Source organism: Danio rerio, chromosome 3, assembly GCF_049306965.1.
Source record: "Danio rerio strain Tuebingen ecotype United States chromosome 3, GRCz12tu, whole genome shotgun sequence".
Lineage (NCBI taxonomy): Eukaryota > Metazoa > Chordata > Actinopteri > Cypriniformes > Danionidae > Danio > Danio rerio.
This window is the reverse complement of record NC_133178.1, coordinates 27,576,714-27,597,044: the sequence shown is the minus strand read 5'-3', so window position 1 is coordinate 27,597,044 and position 20,331 is coordinate 27,576,714. Positions and strand designations below refer to the sequence as shown.

At 32.5% G+C, this 20,331-nt stretch overlaps 1 protein-coding gene across 13 annotated transcripts; it reads right to left on the bottom strand.

Annotated features, from left to right (window-relative positions):
• Positions 1 to 91: 91 nt before the first annotated feature.
• Positions 92 to 19,509, bottom strand: ift70 (intraflagellar transport 70). 13 transcript variants are annotated; one of them, XR_012400647.1, is made up of 20 exons: positions 19,315 to 19,509; positions 19,091 to 19,156; positions 18,243 to 18,452; positions 16,404 to 16,460; positions 15,533 to 15,668; positions 15,131 to 15,235; positions 14,920 to 15,048; positions 13,212 to 13,261; positions 8,827 to 8,979; positions 8,614 to 8,679; positions 8,307 to 8,360; positions 8,161 to 8,226; positions 7,547 to 8,027; positions 7,043 to 7,253; positions 6,382 to 6,429; positions 6,152 to 6,223; positions 5,959 to 6,062; positions 3,490 to 3,568; positions 2,780 to 2,909; positions 171 to 738 (listed from the first exon to the last, which is right to left on the bottom strand). XR_012400647.1 is itself a non-coding variant. In XM_021471716.2 (20 exons), the coding sequence occupies exons 1-20, from the start codon at positions 19,366 to 19,368 to the stop codon at positions 602 to 604; spliced, it is 2,004 nt and encodes a 667-aa protein (XP_021327391.1). In that variant the 5' UTR covers positions 19,369 to 19,509; the 3' UTR covers positions 171 to 601. The 13 variants fall into 13 exon arrangements, 7 of the variants coding, with proteins under 7 accessions (NP_001098119.2, XP_021327391.1, XP_021327382.1 ...); XM_021471716.2 differs by having other exon boundaries at positions 7,951 to 8,027; NM_001104649.2 differs by lacking the exon at positions 6,382 to 6,429 and having other exon boundaries at positions 92 to 738; positions 7,951 to 8,027; positions 19,315 to 19,458.
• Between the last annotated feature and the right edge of the window lie 822 nt (positions 19,510 to 20,331).

The following is a 20,331-nucleotide window of genomic DNA, read 5'->3' as shown; positions in this document are numbered from 1 at the left end:
ATTTATTCTTTTCTTCTGTGAATGTATGTTGGATTTTATGCTGTGCATGTGAAAACAACATGATACTAAGAAGTGAATAAGCCTGGCTTTGAAGATAAAATACAAAACAATAAATTTTAATAGTCAAATAAATAAACAAAATGTACATTTTGTGATAAATAAAAAAACAATTTATTTCCATCTATTTTCTTTTTTATTCTGAAGAAAAATATTTAGACTGTACAGTTTTAATGCCATTGACTGTGATGCACAGAACCTAAAAGGTTAAATAGACATGTTTTATAATATTTAGAGCAAACAGAGCTTAGTTTAAATTAAAAATAGATGCCCTTCTGTGTCGAATATTTCCTCATGGGTTAAGCTTTCCTGTTTCGAGGGAGCAAACCCCTGTGGCTTCATTATTACAATGAATGCATGCTTAAAAATGCATGTTTGAATTCAGTCCAGAAACAGCGTGATCTCCCCAAAAGCCGCTTAAAAAGTAGCCAAGCTGAGATACCTTATTAGTCAAACTGCCATCTATCCAAGACATCATTTAGACTTTAAAGCTTCAGTGAGAAAACCACGCTGTGTGTCTCTGAATATTCGTGATGTATAAGGGTTACTCATTCCATCCTGTGACTTCATAGAAGAGAGCTTTTATCAGGCGGGATTCATACGTGACGGTGTTCTTGCCAATGTGCATGCGATCCTCCTCCAGAGGTTGCTCTATGATGGCAAGCACATCTTTGCCGTACACTAGAGAGGAAGGGGAGAAAGTAATTAGTCCCATGGAGAATCTGAGGATTGGAAATTAATTAGCGTCTCTGCTTTCAAAAAGCAGCATTTCATCTCCACTGAATTAAACAATCAAATCAACGGCAAACTAGTAATCAGTGGATTAGATTTTGAATCTTTCCGTATTACAGGAGGATTAAAGCTGTCCATTGACACAGTCCTGCTATGAATGAAATAGGATACAGCACCTATTTTCCAAACACTTAAGCGTGAGGGTCATGCTAATTCTCAATCTTTCTACTTGTGGAGCCATTATCAAAGGTGATAAATGAAGCGCACCAAGACAGCTGAGCAACTTCTGCTGTTAAAGATAAGCTGTGCATTTTCGGTTTTGTTATTCACTGTGAATGTCCAAAATTCTGACACTTTAAAACCCTAATAAAAACATAAAATGAATTCAAACTTTTATTAAATTATTGATTATTATATAACTTTTGAATTAAAGTTGTAAAATTATAGTTTTCCGTTGAGCCATGATCAGTTTATAGGATTAACAAATGTATTAATTATTCACAGATAAACACTAAAGTATTTATTTATTAGGAGGGATGGGGAATTTACATTAATTAAATCTAAAAAAAATTGAAAAAAAAAAATTTATATATATAATTGAGTAATACAATCATATGTACCCCAACGTCATGGGGACAGTGGATTTTGTTTGGAAATGAAAATCAGATTAACATCAGAACCCAATATCAGGCCGATGTCAGTGTCCAATGTCCAACCTAAAAACAACTAAATATCAATGTCTAATCATGTTACACCTTGACGTTGTGTGGACGTTACCAATATGACGTCTATCAGTTGTTGGATTTTGGTCACTTTCCAATACAACCTAAAATCAACCAAATATCAATGTGATTTGACATCGTTATTGAATGACAAAATAACGTTGTCCTTAGACGCTGGCTAGACATTGAATTTTGGTCACCTGACATCAGGACCTAAATCTTGTGATGTTGTGTGCCTGCTAGGAAGATAATACAAATTTTCCATGATTTTTACAGACCTAGAAATTACACCTTTAAAATTCCTTGTAGTCATCTGAGATTATAGAAAAATACTGAAATAAAACCATGAAGTGCTTTAAAATGTGCAGCTTTTATTTAATGTTTAATGTAGTCTCAAAAGAAAAATGAAGAGAGGATGGGACAAAGAGTAGCTCCTCCTCTTTTAAAAATAACAGCCAATAGCATTTTATTTTTTATCACAGCTCTGCCAGTTGAGCTCAAGCCGTCAAATAATAAGCAAATGAGAAGCGTGTTGAAAGGGGAAAGGCATGTTAGATACTAGAGAGCATTTGATCAAGATATGATGAGAAACTGAAGTATGAGGTGCCAAAAAAATAATTGATCAATTTAGGCAGAAGTGACAAACTGCAAGTTTAGGATGTTTATACTAGTTTTATATGTTCAAAATATAAATTTTATTTCTATTTTGGAGCAAACTCGCTAATAGACAATTTTGAGGGATGTAAACAAAAACAATGGTCCCAACGTATTTCCTGTTTTACATTTTTAATTTCTTTAGTTTCCGAGAATCCAAAAAGAGCCACATATTGATAAATAATGTTATGGCAGCTGTTTTAACAGTAAGTTATGATTGAATTGCCTCTTGTTAAAGTTATGAAATAGTTTGAACTCGCAGGAAATGTTCAAGGGCCAATGGCATGACTACATTAAAATAGTCTATAGACATCCTTAAAACTAACAGCATGAAATTACCATTAAATTCTTTTTAATTTTAATTTCATGTGACCTTTAAGATTTTTTAATACTGTAATTCTACAGTGGCTTATAAAATAATTTAGAGCTTAATATAACTAGTATTGAAGTTTAAAACCTACATTTTAACATCTCTTGTTCTTAAATAAAAATCACAAGTCTAGATTGAATCAATTACCTTTCGTTTTAGCTTATTTTCAATCATATTTTGTCTTATTTTAAAGTCATCTTGCGGCCCTCTAATAGGCTGGTGCTTTAAGATACCATATACTTACATTCACAGTGCTCAAGGAACTGAATGCACTCTTGCACTACTGAATCTCTGAGCATGATCATGTGCTTGGCCATGTTTTCCAGCAGCGAGAGAAAACATCTCTTAGCGTAGAACCATGTGTCTGTTCCAAGCTGAAAAACAGGACGTCAGTGTCATGCCAAGCGAAAATAACTAAGTAACATCACATGAAAAATCACACCAGTAAAACTGGTAAACATCAAGTTGATAAAAAGTTAAGTCTAAAAAGGCAAAGACAGTGCATCTGCTACACTGTTGTGAGAACCAGAATGTTATGTAACACTGTTTATGCAGCTGGACAGAGCTCTAGGATAGATACGGATGTGGACAAAGTTGTTGGTACTCTTCGATTGTGTCCAGGCCAGTTTCATTAGTTTTCCTATTTTAATGCTTCTGTTGAACCACAATTCAAAAGAAATATCAGATTTTCATTAGTTTATTTTCAGTTTAGAATCATTTTGTATTAATTATTACCTATTCACTTATTTTATCAGTTTTTCACTCATATATCTCAATGGAAGAGTACAAACTAATTTGTCCACGTCTGTATTTGTGAATACACTAAAATAACATAATGGAATTTGAGCAAGACTTTGAAAAATAGAGTAAATAAAAGACATGAAAGTTGATGTGCTATAAAGCCTCTTTACATATTATTATAAGCATTGTATATATGAAATAAATAATAATTACCTTTTTGTTGTATGGCTCAAGGCTCTTTATGACTCGGGAAATGCCAAAGTCATAATTCCCTTTAGCACAATACAAAGTCCTGAAGGAAAGCATATGCTTCAAATTATAAGTGCAATTCACACTGATGATATGTCTTTAAATTTAAAGTTACAGTTGGCCCTAATTTAAAAACAAAAAATATATATTAACATTTAAAGATTGAGGTCAGAAAGGTTTTTATTTCTTTAATTATTAAAGAAAAATATATGTCTTTCATTGTTTTCAAAGTGCTTATGTTTATAAAGCTATATTTATTTCATCAAACAAAGTATAGTACTGTATAGGATAATTATTACATGGTATCTGCAGGGTCTTAAAAAGTCTCTTAAATGTCTTAAATTAAAAAAAAAGAAAAGATTTTGGCTTTAAAAGTCTTAGATTCACTAAAATATATATTTTTTCGGTCCTAAATCATTTTAAAAAGTTCTTAATTTTCCTTTGTTTATGTAAAGCTACCCAACTGCTTCAACACAGTTACATTCATTCATTCATTTTCTTTTCGGCTTAGTCCCTTTATTAATCAGGGGTCGCCACAGCGGAATGAACCACCAACTTATCCAGCATATGTTTTACGCAGTGGATGACCTTTCAGCTGCAACTCATTACTGGGAAACACCCACACACACTTATTCACACACGTACACTAAGGACAGTTTACCTTACCTAATTATATATATACAGCATGTCTTTGAACTGTGGGGTAAACCGAAGCAACCGGAGGAAACCCACACAAATACAGAGAGAACATGCAAACTCCACACTGAAATGCCAACTAACCCAGCCGGGGCTCAAACCAGCGACCTTTTTGCAGTGAGGCGATCGTGCTACCCATTGCGCCACTGTAACGCCAACACACTTTCAATCACCAACAATACATCTTAATAAAACTTTTAGCAAAACTCTATTTAGTAACAATATTATAACAGTCTGTCCATACATTTCGTTTTTAAAGTTATGTTGAAAAAAAGTATGTATGCAACTAGGATCTGCTTGTTTTGACACATTATTTGAAATTTTTGGCTAAGAAATAACTAATAAGAATTAGTTTTTTTGATGGGGCACGTACATTTTTTTTTCCTGCTGGTCCATTAAAAAAATTCTTAGCTTTTAGCCCTATATACTGTAGGTCTGAGATTTCACTCTTCATGATCTTAAAAAGGTCCTAAATAGTCTTAAATTTGACTTGGTGAAACCTGCAGAAACCATAGTCTTTTTTAATTTGTTATATTTTAAATACAATTTATTATTGCAAAAGAAAAGCTGAATTTTGAGTCTTATATATAACAGTGATGACAAAAATCAATCTGCTATACTTACTTGGTGAAATATTTTGAAAATTATCAATGTTGAAGACAGTTGTGCTGTTTAATGTTTGTTTTTGTGACAAGATCAAGAAAAAAAACAACGTTTATTTGATCTTTTAACTTTTCGGAAACACTTTATTTTGATGGTCCATTTGAGTATTAGTAGACTGTCTGCTTAATATCTGTTGATACTGCTCCTTCAACAGACATTTAACTGACTATAAAAAACTTTCAATTACATGTCAACTTACACTAACCCCAACCCCAACCCAACAGTCTACTTATTATCTAATGAGAACTAGTTGGCATGTAGATGCAATGTAAGTTAAGGTAAACAAACGGACCATCAAAATAAAGTGTGAACAACTTTTTGCATCCTTGTTGCATTCAAAGGTTTTAAAAACAATGTCTCCTTGTCAAAAAATACTAACCTACAACATTTAAATGTAATATTTCAGAATGTAAAGGACATCCAGTTGAAGTCAGAATTATTAGCCCCCCTTTGAATTTTTTTCTTCTTCTTTTTTTAAATATTTCCCAAATTATGTTTAACAGAGCAAGGACATTTTCACAGAATGCCTGATAATGTTTTTTCTTCTGGAAAAAGTCTTATTTGTTTTATTTCGACTGGAATAAAAGCAGTTTCAATTTTTTTAATCACCACTTTCATGGCAAAATTATTAGCCCCTTTAGGCAAATTATTTTGTTCGATAGTCTACAGAACAAACCATCATTATACAATAACTTGCCTAATTACCCTTACGCTCCCCAGTTAACCTAATTAACCTAGTAAAGTCTTTAAATGTCACTTTAAGCTGTATAGAAGTGTCTTGAAAAATATCTATAACATTATTTATAATGATGTTCAAATATTATTTACTGTCATCATGGCAAAGATAAAATAAATCTGTTATTAGAAATGAGTTATTAAAACTATTATGTTTAGAAATAGATTGAAAAAATATTTTCCCTGTTAAACAGAAAACTGGGAAAAAATAAACAGGGGGGCTAATAATTCTATGGGGCTAATAATTCTGACTTCAACTGTATATAGCACCAAAAATGCTTAGGAAATTTGCACTTGTGTGTTGATTTAACGATTATGCAAAAAATATATTGTACGCACCCTATTACAAGGTTGACAATGCACAAATGAAAGATTTTTTTGTCTGGATCATCATAGGAGATCTGCTCTTCTTCTTTCTCTATTTTCCTCATCAGTTCCTCTGCCTGTAATCGCACACATAAATAAAATAAATGTAGGGAAGACATCTTCTCCCACTGTGTTAATTATATTTCATTTAGATTGAAATGTTTACCTCTTCATTTTGGCTGGTCATGATGTACGACACACACAGGTTTGCAAGAACAATTGCACTGACGTTGAGGATCTACAGGACAGAATGGGTCAGTTAATGTTTTGCAAAGATTTGAATGATATCAGCCACTCTTCAATTAAAAGAAAATAAATAAGTGCATAAAAAAAAAAACATGCCGCAATCCCATGCAGTCACACAGCAAGACTCCAAGAGTCACAGATCATTTTTACCGAGGGTTTAGTTTTGCAGGGACACTCTTGAATGTTACACTGTTCCAGCTAGCAAGCAGAGGAGCAAAGAACATGTTTGCATTTCAAATATTTAGGTTTGTTAATTTAGCTTCACCAACCATCACAAGAAGACAAATGTTTATATATTTATCTACTAATTTATTCATAAAATATGTAGATTTTAGAATGCACTATTAGCTAATTAAATCATCAAAATGAATTTAATGATACATAAAAGGCAGATTGCTGTGCTTCAGGAAGTCATTGAATAATTGTAGTGTTTAATAGTGCAGAGTTATGGCAATTTTGCACGCACAATTATCTTTGTGCACATTAAATCCTCAAATTTTCATCTCTGTATTTCTCTCTCTTGTTCAATATTATTAGCATTTTTAACATGGTTTAAAAAAAATCTGATTGGCTGGTTTGTGTTATTGTTTTTTAACGATCAATCCAAACATAGGCATCTGCAGAACTGCACATATTTGATCAAATATCTGAATATTTCAAAATGTGATTTTTTTTTAAAGTACGGACTATTTTATATCTATTTGTATAAATTGGTATTAAAGAAGTATTTTAAATATTAATTATAAATATATTATATAGTAAAATATATTATGCACAAAAAGGGCATTTGGCAGTATTACACTGTACTTACATTCTCATAATGCTTTTTAACAATGGGCTCATAGAAGCCAATGGCTTCTTTATATTTGTTATCTTGCATGAAGAGCACATGAGCAACATTCAGCTTCCAAGTGTCGTGCTCATTGCAGAACTCCAGTGACTTGTGAAAGATCTTTTCCACCATGCTGTAGTTTTCACGGTTCCAGTAGATTTTGGCCTGTGCCATTAGTACAGGGATGTACCTAAAAGAATGTCAAGAAAACATACTGACAATTAGGTTGCAACTTTACAGTAATACAATATTTATTGATCTTAGTTTATGTTAGTTAATGAAAATAAAGTTGTTCATTGTTGGTTCATGTTAACATATATTCCAATATCTAATGTTAACAAGCATGAACTTTACTTATGCATTAGTAAATGCTAAACTACGCAAACAACAATGCAAAACAGGACAATACTGCATTTAAAGGTTAAAGTAATTTTGATTTACTCTGAATTACTCCACTATGCTAGCAATAATAATGTTACATACTTATCTACAATATCAGGGTTTCTCTGCTTCTTAGATGCTGAAGCTCCAGATAGTGTCTGGTTTTAGTGCATATTTTCTGAAATAAGAGTTACTCAAAAGTAATTTTTAGATGAATTACTTGTGTCTCCTTCAAAACTAAAACATGTTATGTTTAATGTCTCCGTATAAAAAGCAGCTGCTATATCCATGGATTAATCATTATACTCTTTGTGGGCCAGGGGGCGCTCATTGGCTAGACGACTGCCTAGTTCACCTATGCCTAGAAATGGCACTGATTGTTAATTATTGGTTAATGCTAGAAAATATATTAACGAAATATTTTAGTGAAGTGTAAACAAAATGTTGTTATACAATATATAGTTACAATTTTACATGCATTTACATAAATCTAAGAATAAATGTACTTCTCAAGGACTTCGTCATAGTCTTGGACGTATTTTTTTAAGGATTCATCATCTCGGTTGTGCCTTGCTTCTTGCACCTTTAAAGAAAAAGAGTTTCTGATTTGCCATTTGAACGTCAGACACATTGATTTCATCATGGTGTATTCGATATTAAACACAAGCAGGGATGTGTGCTAAGAATTCTAAAAATACAAAATGCCAAGCCGTAACCTGTTTCGTAACCTTGCGGAGCTGTTCAGTCAGTTTCCCAGCATTTTCGTCAAATTTTCGAAACGCCTACAACAGATGAGAAGTCAATCATTTAAAATCGAATGCTTACTAAAGTCTTGCAGAAATTTCTTCAAAAGATCACTCACTTCCTCAGGAGCTGTTTGGCATGTGATCATGGCATCCAGGAACTCATAAAGATACTAAAAACAGAGCAACAAAACTTGAACACTACAGTCTTCATGCAGGTTTGGGCTGATATAAATGTCAATTTGAATAAAGCTACTCTACAATTATTACCTGGTGTGTTATTACTTGCAAAATGCCTTATGGCCAGATGAATTAATCAGTTATTATTGGACTGACTATGTAAGCTAATAAAAAAGAAACTTGCATCTACATGACTCCATTTAAATAAAACTAAAGAGCTGAAAGGAAATAAATATTGTGCCTTACCGGTGTAAGAAACTTGTATGTGAGATGCGCATTTTCAGCCAAGACATCTGCTGCAAGGTCAAAGTACTGTAGATGGCACAAACAAATAACCTCTTGTACACCTCTTGAAAGAACAATGCATTGTAATAGCCTCTTAAAAGACAATTTGTATAATTTTAATGCCATTAATTAAAGAGTTTGAAGTAAGAAGTGTTATCGATATAGTACACTTACCTCATATTTACAGTAAAGCAAAAGTAAGTTGCCAAAAGTAACAGGAGGGAAGGGGTTTTGCTGAAGGAGGAAAGCAAGCTTCTCAAAGCCCTCTGTAGGTTTGGTGTCCATGTTCATTAAGGCCTGATTGTGAAGAGTAACTGGATCCAATTCCTAATTTCAAAAAAAGAAATGCTTATCACTGACGTTTTCTTCATTTCTATGGTTGACATCATACATTCCAATTTGTATATGATCCTATCATGCTATGTCAACTTCTAAACTAGAAATCAAAATTAAAATGTGTGTATTTTAAAGTATTTAGATGGTTCTGTTTTTTGGGGATGAAAATTTCAAATTTTAACATTTTGAATGGGATGAAAGTGCAAGTTCATGAATATCCGATTTGAGGATTTGATTAAAACTACAAAGATTAATGACAAAGTGTTAAAAATCAACACTGCAATTATGTGATACTGATGAAGAGAGCTTTAATAAAGTTTTTATAATCAAAATCTAAAAAACAAAATCAGTATTACCCACATTATTTTATTATTTCACATGCAACAATGCAGTGAGATATTCTAAAAATATTTTTGATCATTACCTTTTCGAAATGTATCATTATGCAAACACACATGAGCATATTTGGAAAACAACATGCTACTTCATTTCTTTTTAATCCAGTAAGAAATTACATTAGATTTAATGTAGATGTTAAAAACGTTTTTCAAAATGATTGACAGGGCAGTTTAAATAGTGACAGAATGTGCATACATAAGCATCAGAGTAGACAGCTAAGAGATTACAGTAGTGTATGCCAACGCATTCTGTTCATGTTTTAAGTTTAGTGCCATTTAAGCTTTACTGGCTATTAGTATATGGTGCATACAATTTAAACCTTTAAGAACATATTGTCATAAAACCAGTACATTAAAAGCAAAGCTTTCATCAAATTAAATACAAATAAAAAAATAATAAAAAAGACAAAATTGAGTGAAAATAAAAATGCTTTTCTATAAAAGAACGTTTATAGAAATGCATTATTTGAATGTAAAACAGTCCCTGTGGTTTTTTAAATGTGGCTTTTATTATTTAATTTTATTATTTAACAATTTAACTGAAGTGAACAGTCTTCAGTAAAAGCATGAACTTCAAATTGGCTACTAAAAGGCAATAACAAGATTATGAAATATTACAAATTATTAAAGTCTGTTAAAAATACCTGTGTGCTTTCAAGCTGTCTAATACGATGTTTTGTATCTAAATAACCCCCAAAAAGTTAATTAATTACACTGCAAGCCATACGCATTATTACAAATTTATACATGTCTTACATGAAAAATAAGGTGGATCAGTATGCAAATAGAGACAAAGAAATAGGAGGCTATTGCTAAAATATAGATGACTTTAAATAGATCCCAACTGATAAGTCTGTCAAATGTTTTTGTAGGGAATCACCAGTGACATTCGTTGTCACTAGAGGGCAGCAGACATCTGTGTTTGCTTATGCATTTGTCAAAACAAGAGTTCTGTTCTGCATATAAAGGCTTCATCATGGAGGGTTATCAGTGCATATATAAACTAACAGTAAAACTGTAATGTATGTTAGTTAAATCTCAAATCATATATAGAGACGCTGTATAAAAAATAGCAAACCTCTGTGAATACTAATTTGTTAAACACCCTGCATTTGAAAAATAAATAAATAAATAAATCGGATACATTTCTTACGCTAGTCCTAGCTACAGATGCAGTGTTTAAAAATACCTGTCCTGCGGGAAGAAACTGTGTATTTAATGAGTGCTTATGTAAGATGGATCACTGTTTGGACTCATTAACTTCTAGGTGCCAGAACAAACTAGCACAGAGACATGTCCCTGCAGCCCACCATCATTCCAGCCAGCAGGTGTGGGCTTACCATTTCTCACAATACAAACCCCTGCAGAAACGGATTAAGCCCTGCACAGAATCACAAAAAACAGGCAATTCCCAGTGCATAACTGAAGGCAATCTTGTTAGCATTTGAGAAAATTAAACTTCTCTTGTGCTAGTAAAACTGGCTTTTTTTTTTTGTTCGTCTCCCAGAATGGATGGCACATGGTCTGTCAATATAGGATAAAAGTTCTGCGAGTGAATTGGCATGCCTATGACATTGATTCATAAGAAGCAATGCTGCAAGAGTGAGCACGCTCAGATCAAACAGCATAACTAATGAGGAAAATATTCTCCTGACAGGCATCTTGTCTTATCCAGCAGCTTTTGTTTTCTGCATCGCTATACAGAAATGAGAAAACAGAACTTTTGGGAGATATAGGAGCTAAATCACCTGGAAATATACCAGAAAAAAACAGTAATGTGCTATTAATACTGTATAAGCACTTTAGATTATTAAATTGGAAAAGCACATAAAGAGTTAGTTGACACAAAAATTCAAATGTACTCACTATTTAATCACCCTCAAGCATCTTTAAACGTTTATGAGTTCTATTGAACACAAGAGACAAAATTTTGAAGAATGTTGGAAACCGGTATCCACTGATTCCCATAGGAAAAACAAATACTATGGAAGTCAATGGTTACAGAATTCAAACATTTTTCCAACCATCTTCTTGTTCAACAGAAAAAAAGATACTCAAGCAGGTTTGTGACAAGTGAGGTGTGAGTAAATAGTGAGATAATCTTAATTTTGTTTCCAATTTTAGATTATAAGCCAAGTGTACATGCATACACAAATACCATGGAAGTCAATGGTTACTGGTTTCAAACATTTTTCAAACCATCTTTTTTGTGTCCAACAGAAGAAAGACACTCAAACAGGTTTGTGACAAGTGAGGTGTGAGTAAATAGTAAGATGATCTTCATTTTTTTTCTAATTTTAGATTATAAGCTAGGTGTACATGCATACACATTATAACCAGATTGTGAAATGATCACCGAAACCCCCGTCAGAAGTTCTTATGATTTTATGTAATGAAGGATAAATACGATAAGATGTACTGCAAATTCATTTTGATTAAGCAGTGTGTAATGATTACACTGATTAAGTTTATATGTAATGAGATTGAGCTACAAATACTAATTGACTGTCACTTTTGATGGACTAGGTTTAAAATTTTAATATCATGTATTTAAAGAGCTTTAGCAGCCTTTCTTCTATTATTCTGCTTGCACAATTAGAATAAAGTCAACAGGCATTTAGGTCTTGCAATCTGCTAATCCAATTTTATGACCAATATCCTATGAATTATTTCACAGACTACACAGAGAATCTTTAATTCCTCTGCCCATGCCTTACTTGTGTTTCTCTTCTCCAGATCTGTTTTTGTGTGGGGCATTTTTAAAATGTTCTCTTTTTCTCTACTGGTATCCTTTACTTTTAAGCAGGGAATATGCATGTATATTTATACATAAAATATATGGCAAATATATACATCATTCAAACATTATACCTTCCAGAAATAAAGTGATGTTATTTGAAAACGAAATTAACCTAATTATACTCTACAATTGATGTTGTCATTAATTTTCATATAGCTTTCCAAAATTGTCTAGTTCAGTGGTAACTACTAATGCTTCCTCTGACAGTCCATCATTTAAATCAAAGTTTTAATTCTTGTGCCTCTATAGTCTTAAATGTTCTTGATGTTAATGCAATGTTGAGTAATATTGAAAAATATGCAAATGTTAAGATGATTTATGTTCAATAAGATCTGTGAAGCAGCACTTAAAGGTCTTAAAGTCTTATAGTGGATATATAAGTGAGCAACTGTAGCTTCCATTACCAATCAAGTGGTTCTAAATGGATTTGCATTTTAAACCTTAAGTAAAGAGTAAGAAGTTATTATTTTATTTCATCTATTATGCTTTCAGCTCCTTTACTTACAAAATCGTTCTGCAAAAATCTGTTAATGTTTTAACAAAATGCTCCACAGGAATAGTAAGAAAGTGCACAGATTCTGTCTGGGCCATGGCTCTTGCCAAACACATTCACCATGCCAATAGTTTTATATGGCATATAAAATATATTTGTCTATGTATCCGTTTTTTTTTTTTTAAATATATATTTTATATATTGCATAGGAAATAGGCCAATGTTGTCATGTCACGAATTTAATAATTTTTTTCTTTCAATTGTGTGAATAACATGAATATGCATAATGTGTGAATATTTTCATGGCATAATATGTCAGCTTTGTGAGAAAACTTTTTTACCTGCATAGTATTGTTTTATTATGGTAAAGTACAGTTTAACGACATAGCATCTCTTTATTACAACATAATTGAATAGAACAAAAAAATGCATGTATGTATGTGGAAGCAGTGTGCCAATTTATAAAAAATGAATAAATTAAAAACACATTTGAATAAAAATGGTAACATTTTAGGAGTGAACATTTTATTACCTCTTCTGATCTGGGAGGCATGTCCGTCAGTGCTTCCTGTGCTGCAGCATCTGCAAATAGATTTAAATATATTTCTCAATTACATTTTTTAATTACATAAGTGCTACAAAACTTATGTTAGCTAACTGAAATCTAATTAGTAAAAGACTCTGGTTGTTCATCATTTACTCATGCTCAATACATTACAAACCTATAAGACTTTTGTTTATCTTCAGAGCACGAATGGAGATATTTTTAAATTCTGTCTCACTGTAGAAAGTCCAGATCTCTTATTCTCTAAAATGTTTGTAAAGAGGGTGAAGCGGTGGCACTACCCACTACCACTATCGCCTCGGCTGGGTCAGCTGGCGTTTCTGTACGGAGTTTGCATGTTCTCACTGTGTTCGTGAGGGTTTCCTTCGGGTGCTCCGGTTTCCCCCACAAGTCCAAAGACATGCAGTATAGGTGAATTGGGTAAGCTAAATTGGCCGTAGTGTATGTGTGTGATTGAGTATGTATGGGTGTTTCCCAGAGATTGGGTTACGGCTGGAAGGGCATCTGCTGCATAAAAGATATGCTGGATAAGTTGGCGGTTCATTCCGCTGTGGCGACCCCAGATTAATAAAGGGACTAAGCCGAAAAGAAAATGAATGAATGTTCGTAAAGAGATGTAAAATAAAGGGTTTTGTAAAATGCAATAAAAATTAGGAACATCTGATTTGTTGAATCTCTATACAGGGACCGTTCATCCAGAATTTAAGAATCTGTCATCATTTTCTCACCCTCAGGTTGTTCATATACAATTGTTTTTTCAGCACACAAATATCTGGAAGAATTCAAGCAACTAAACAGATCTCGCCAGCCTTTTACATACATAGCTGGAAAAATAAATTAAATGGGAGTAAATATGTTGCAAGATCCAATTGGTTACTGACGTTCTTCCAAATATCTTCCTTTATGTCCAACAAAATGGTTTTGTAATCATTTAATTAATACAGGGTTGGAATAGCCTGAAGCTGAGTAAATAATGGCAGAAATGTCATTATTTTCGAAAAACTGTCTCTTTAACCTTTAATATTTACTTGACAAAAGTACAAAAGACATGATTTGCAATGTTTCCACTGACCAAAAACATTTACTTTGCAAATATAAACATTTTTAGATTTTGATGGTTGCAGCACAATCTAAAAACATGAGACAGAGTGATGTTTAAGGTGTCATAAATTGTCATTGTAATTACAATGAGTAATTGTTTGAAAATAGAGAACACTGATTGCTCAAGTTTCACAAGTAATACAGTATGTGTGCCTAATCTGACAAGATACAAGACTTCCACTGCTCAGCCTTCAATCAATATCTAACTCTCATTTTTATTTTGGATCATACATTTTAAATAGAGAACAGATCTAGACTGCACACAGGCAGACTTGATTTAATAACTAGCGAACTATCTATAGAGAGACAGAAACCTCTCAGACTTGTTAAAAATATGTTCATTTGATGAAGATGAGCAAATTTCTCAATGGTATGAAACAACATGAAGGTGAACGGATGATTAAATGAGAAGTTGCATTTAAATCAAATGCATAAACGAATCCTCGAAGGCCACAGACTCTTCTTATGAACCTGTTTTATTATATACACTATGAATAAACAGCACAAATAACCAAGTATATAATAGGAAGGCGCCTACATGAAACCTCAGGCCAGACACTTTATCTATACTTACAGTTCTTTAGCTGGTATTCAATAGCTGCTTTCAGATTAAAGGCTTCAATCAAAGCAGTCTCGTGCAGGATGAGGGTGTTGCCGACACTCCTTACATCAATGCCTTCTGTCGTCATTCCAATACTCAGTTCTAAAGACATAAAATCGGTCTTAGAAACTCACTGTTTAGCATTTTGCAACACCTACAGTAAAGGATTTTCTGTCACACATACCCGGATGCTCTCTAATTCCACGTTCAATAATTTCAGCAATATATTTGAGCGCTGAGGCATACTGTTTTAAACTGTAGTAACAAAGCGCTATATTGTATGCCAGATCTGTAACAAGAAAAAAAACAACAACATTTAATTAGTTCAACATTACAACAGCTACTTTTATAAAACGTCAGTGTGTCAAAAGCTCCCCATATTGCATTCATTTCCATAAAAATGTAAAATTACTACCCTTACGCGGTGTGGTCAGCCAGTCAATGTTATGTTTGTTACTCTTGGCTAACCAGTTACTATGAGACACCAGTGTGTGTATATGTTTTTGCGTGTTTTGTCTATTAAGCATTAGCATGTAGACACCACAAACACACACAGTTATAAATCAGCACAAGTAAAGAAGCTCACCTGGCTGGTAGCCTAGTACATTCATGGAGGACATAAACTTTTTGCAGGCCTCTTCAAACTCGCCTTCCTTATAAAGCAAACAGCCGAGATCCACATCATAGTCTGGATCTTCCTGAGGCAACTGCTCAACCAGTGTCTGGAGAAGCAAAACCAAAGATTCCAGCAAAATAAACATTCATATATGCTGCATTCTGTGGTCAGATGGTGATTCGTTTTCCACATGTGCCATAGCTCAGCGTTCTGACTGGGTGTTTCATGTATACTGAGGTCTCTGAATGCATTTGGGCACTTAAAGGGACAGGACACTCAAAAATATTGCCCAATACAAATAAAATATTTTATGAAGAAAACAAATGAGGGGCGACACTGTGGCTCAGTAGTCAAGAAGGTCACTAGTTCGAGTGCCGGCTGGGTCAGTTGGTATTTCTGTGTGGAGTTTGCATGTTCTCCCTGTGTTCGCGTGGGCTTCCTCTGGGTGCTGTGGTTTCCCCCCACAGTCCAAAGACATGCGCTAAGTGAATTGGGTTAAAATAAATTGGCCGTCGTGTATGTGTGTGAAAGCGTATGTATGGATGTTTCCTAGTACTGGGTTGCAGCTCGAAGGGTATCCACTGTGTAAAACACATGGTAGATAAGTTGGCAGTTCATTCGGCTGTGGCAACCCCTGATGAATAAAGGGACTAAGCCAAAGGAAAATTAATGAAAGAATAAAAACACATAAGACTTCAGTGCTTCTTAATGAAACAGTTCATAGAAGACTGAAAACCGAGTCGTCATTTATCCATATTTCCGGATGTTTATTTTTCTTCAGGTTTTTTTTTTTTCATAGGACATGTGGATGTTTAATTGCAAAAAAAGAAGATGCTCTTACCTTTGCACCAGAATAATCTTCCTCTCCATATTTGATTGCAGCCTGCAGTTTGATCATCTGTTTATAAATTGGACAAATAATATGTTTATTTTAGGATCAATAGAATTACTATAAAAGCCCATTTCAACACATTAAGCAAAGTAATATGATGAATAAATACTGATTTTAAATTGAGTTTATTATCAAGAGTCAAGTAATATAATATATACTTTTTGTAAATCTACATTTTTATTAATGACTACATTATTATTACTTATTTGTATTTTTTATATAATTTTTTTTTAAATATAATAATTGATTTATTTGCTAACCCTGAGGCCTCTAGAACTTGTGCAGTGCCACTTGATCAGATATAAGACCAGTGAAAATATGATGCCAACTATCCAAGCCAACTATCCAAGTAAATATTAACTAACTCGATTACAATTAATAAACGGTAATTTTATTTATTTATTTAGTTTATTTTTTTGCCCTCATAGTGCTCTGACAAGTTTTGTACAGTAAATATGCTCACAAATTACAAGTGACGTTTGATTAAAAAAGTGATTTTTGATTGAGGGGTGCATTACTTAACTTTAAAATAATTGAAGGAAACACACACTATCTACTATATATGATTATTTTTTTAACATCAACATTGAAGAACTGATATTTAAAACAAACATTGCCTAAAACCAACAGTCACTTTCAACAGTGAAACTAATAACTTGCACTTTTGGAAACAAAATAAATTATTTTCAATGTTTTTCATAATAAAAGTAGAAAATAAACAGTATCACTTTTAAATAAGATAACTTGTATATCCTGTAAATAATGTTCTAAACTGTATATTCTTGCATCTTCTGTAAAGAAATATTTTATTATAAATAATAATTTCATTGTAATGGAAATTATGCTGTCTCATGGCGCAGCTTCAAATCATTGTCAATGTAGTGCAAAGTAAGGCTTAAAAACGGATCCATCATCCTACTTGACCAGAGGTCAGATCTGGCTGCAAAGTGTGGCTAACAGAGCGGGGTCAATGGACCCCACATGCGGTAGGGCAAGTCATGGAAAAAGCTTGACCTAGAAAAATTACATCGACTACTGGTTCGAAATATCGATTTCAATTCCTTTTTGTTTAATCGCCCAGCTTTACACAAAGTACTATATAACAGCAGGTTAACTATGTGTAAGTGTAATGTTCACATGTTTCTGATTTTGATTGTGATGCAATAATGTGCACCTTTTGTAAAGCTGCTTTGAAACAATAACTATTGTGAATATATATATATATATATATATATATATATATATATATATATATATATATATATATATATATATATATATATATATTTTTTTTTTTTTTAATATATATATATATATATATATATATTAAAAATAACAAAATAAATCCAATACATTATCTAATACAATACTAATATTTTATCTATACAAGTAAACTTGAATTGAATCTGATATGACAAATAGGATTGTATACACAAAGTGATGAAGGATAAATTGAAACAAATTATGGTAATGCTGCAAGAACTTATATAATTTGCAATACTGGTATTTTAACTTTTAACCGATGCAAGTAAAAACAAAGATATAAAACAAAATATATTCTTAAATATTATGGATAAGCTTTTATGTGACTTTAGGAACATGTGGTTCTTTTTACAAAATGTATAAGGGTACAAATTAATTACAACAATCCAAGATGCTTTTTTTTTATTTTATTTAATTTTTATTGATTTCATGGGACAGCTGCAATGCAGAACTCAGTTTTAAGGCTGGTAAAAATGTAATTCACTCACAAATATGATGACAAAAGATAATTTGATGTTTGTGCACCTTGGTATGACTTGTTGTGTTGTCCAAGAGAAAAGTAGACTTCATGGCCTCTGGAAAGGCACATGCTCCATATAGAGACTGGGCGTAGTAAAGTTTGTAGTCCTCCACCTCAGGGTGAAGCTGTGTTAACTGCTCATAACACTCAGCTGCATTAGTGAAGTCTTGCATGTGATAGTAACAGTAGCCAAGGAGAGACAAAGCAGCCCTGGACTGGATATAAACAGAGAAATAATAAATCATAAAGGTGTATATAATATCCCAGTTTCTCTGGAATTATGATTTATAGTTATGTTTTTCAGTAAATTGTATTTTGTTTATTCATGCATGTTTTATTCTGTAAACTGCTAATGACAGTTCTTATAAATTGAAAATAGGAATGTTATTAATGTGATTTGGTTTTAATGTTTTTAATCAGTTTAAGATAACACAATAGCAAAGTTTTAACAACTTTTAAGGGAAACAAAATCAATAGTTGGTAGAATAACCAATATCTTCAGTCACAATAAACGAAAACATTTGACTCCAGCTGTCATTTTTTAAAGACAAAATACATCATTTTGATTATATGATTAAATAATTATATGATGACTGATTACTAGACAAAAAAATGTTATCTAGAAAGACCTTTATAAAATAAAACAAGTCCATAGAAACTGTGGATGTTCAAGTGGCCTCATAATTATTTTACCATAACGTTAGCTGTATATAAATCCCAGTATAATAACAATAACGTTAAATAATATATGCAGTAATAATATATTGCTATTGATGTTATTAAGAGTTAGTATGGTTACAGTTAGATCGTATTTGGATGTTAACAGATAAAGAATTGGTGCAGTCTAACTTACTTTAGTGTGTTTCTGATGTTCTTTGCTCAGGATATGAATTGCGTCTCCATATCGCCCTTCTTTAATCTTACAAAGACATAGGTATAAATTAATAAAAGCCAGAAATTCCATAAAATGCCTGTCGCTTATTTTAAAACGCGGATGAAATCAAACAGCAGATGAGAGAAGATGAAACGTTAACTAAATTAAGGTTAGCCTGTTAGCTTGTGCAGCTAAGAACTCACCATTTTGTACACGGTGGCCGTGTATTCGCCGTCTTTAATCGTCATTGGCGGCATTATTGAACCCAACGCTTCATGCAGCTTTACTCCATAAACAAAAACGTATTTTTTTTGTAAAGTTGAAGATGCAGCGCTGAATGTTTTCAGTGGAACGACGCAGACATCATGTCGCTTAGCAACCGTCCAAGAAACGGAAGTGACGTAATCAATACATGACGCTTCCCAGAGCTTAAAAACATCAACAAAAAGAAGTACAATTTAAAATATTAAATGATATATACCCTTCTAATAGATTCTTACACCTAAAATTCAACTTAGAAAACTCACCATGCCATTTATGTAAACACTTTAGTGAAGACACAGAACACATATTTTTCTCTTGCAACGCCGTTCAATCATTTTGGAAAAAAGTACAAGACTGGTTGATAATAAAAAACGTGGATGCTGAAGGTTTGACTTTTACATTACAAGATGTACTATATGGAATTACTAAAGATTGCTCTGCTTTACACGATTTGATAAATATGATAATTGTGTTAGCCAAATATTTTATTCATAAATGTAGATATTTCAAAACACCTCCATTACTTATTGTATTTAAAAAAGAACTTAAAATATTTTCAGATGCCCTGGTTAAAATGAAAACAAAAATTGCCTTAAAAATGTTCAATTTATTTGTAGTATATAACTTGCCATAGATGATATATATGTTGTACTTAATTTTTATTTATTTATTTATTTATTTAATTTTTGCGTTTTCCTTTCACTCTTGGATTTATTTAACTTGAATGTTTTTTGTATACTACATTTGTATCTTTGTATATTATTTTGTGTTGAGCCTTCCATATATGACACACAAGTTGTAAAGTTGAATCCCATTTTGTTGTATTTGGATTTTGTATTTTCAATAAAAAAAAAAAAAAAAATCAACTTAACATATTTTTCAGAAAACACTTTCTAGTTTAGGAAACAGTAGAAAAACATTATCTTGTCATGCCCTATTTAAGATTCCCCTGTAAC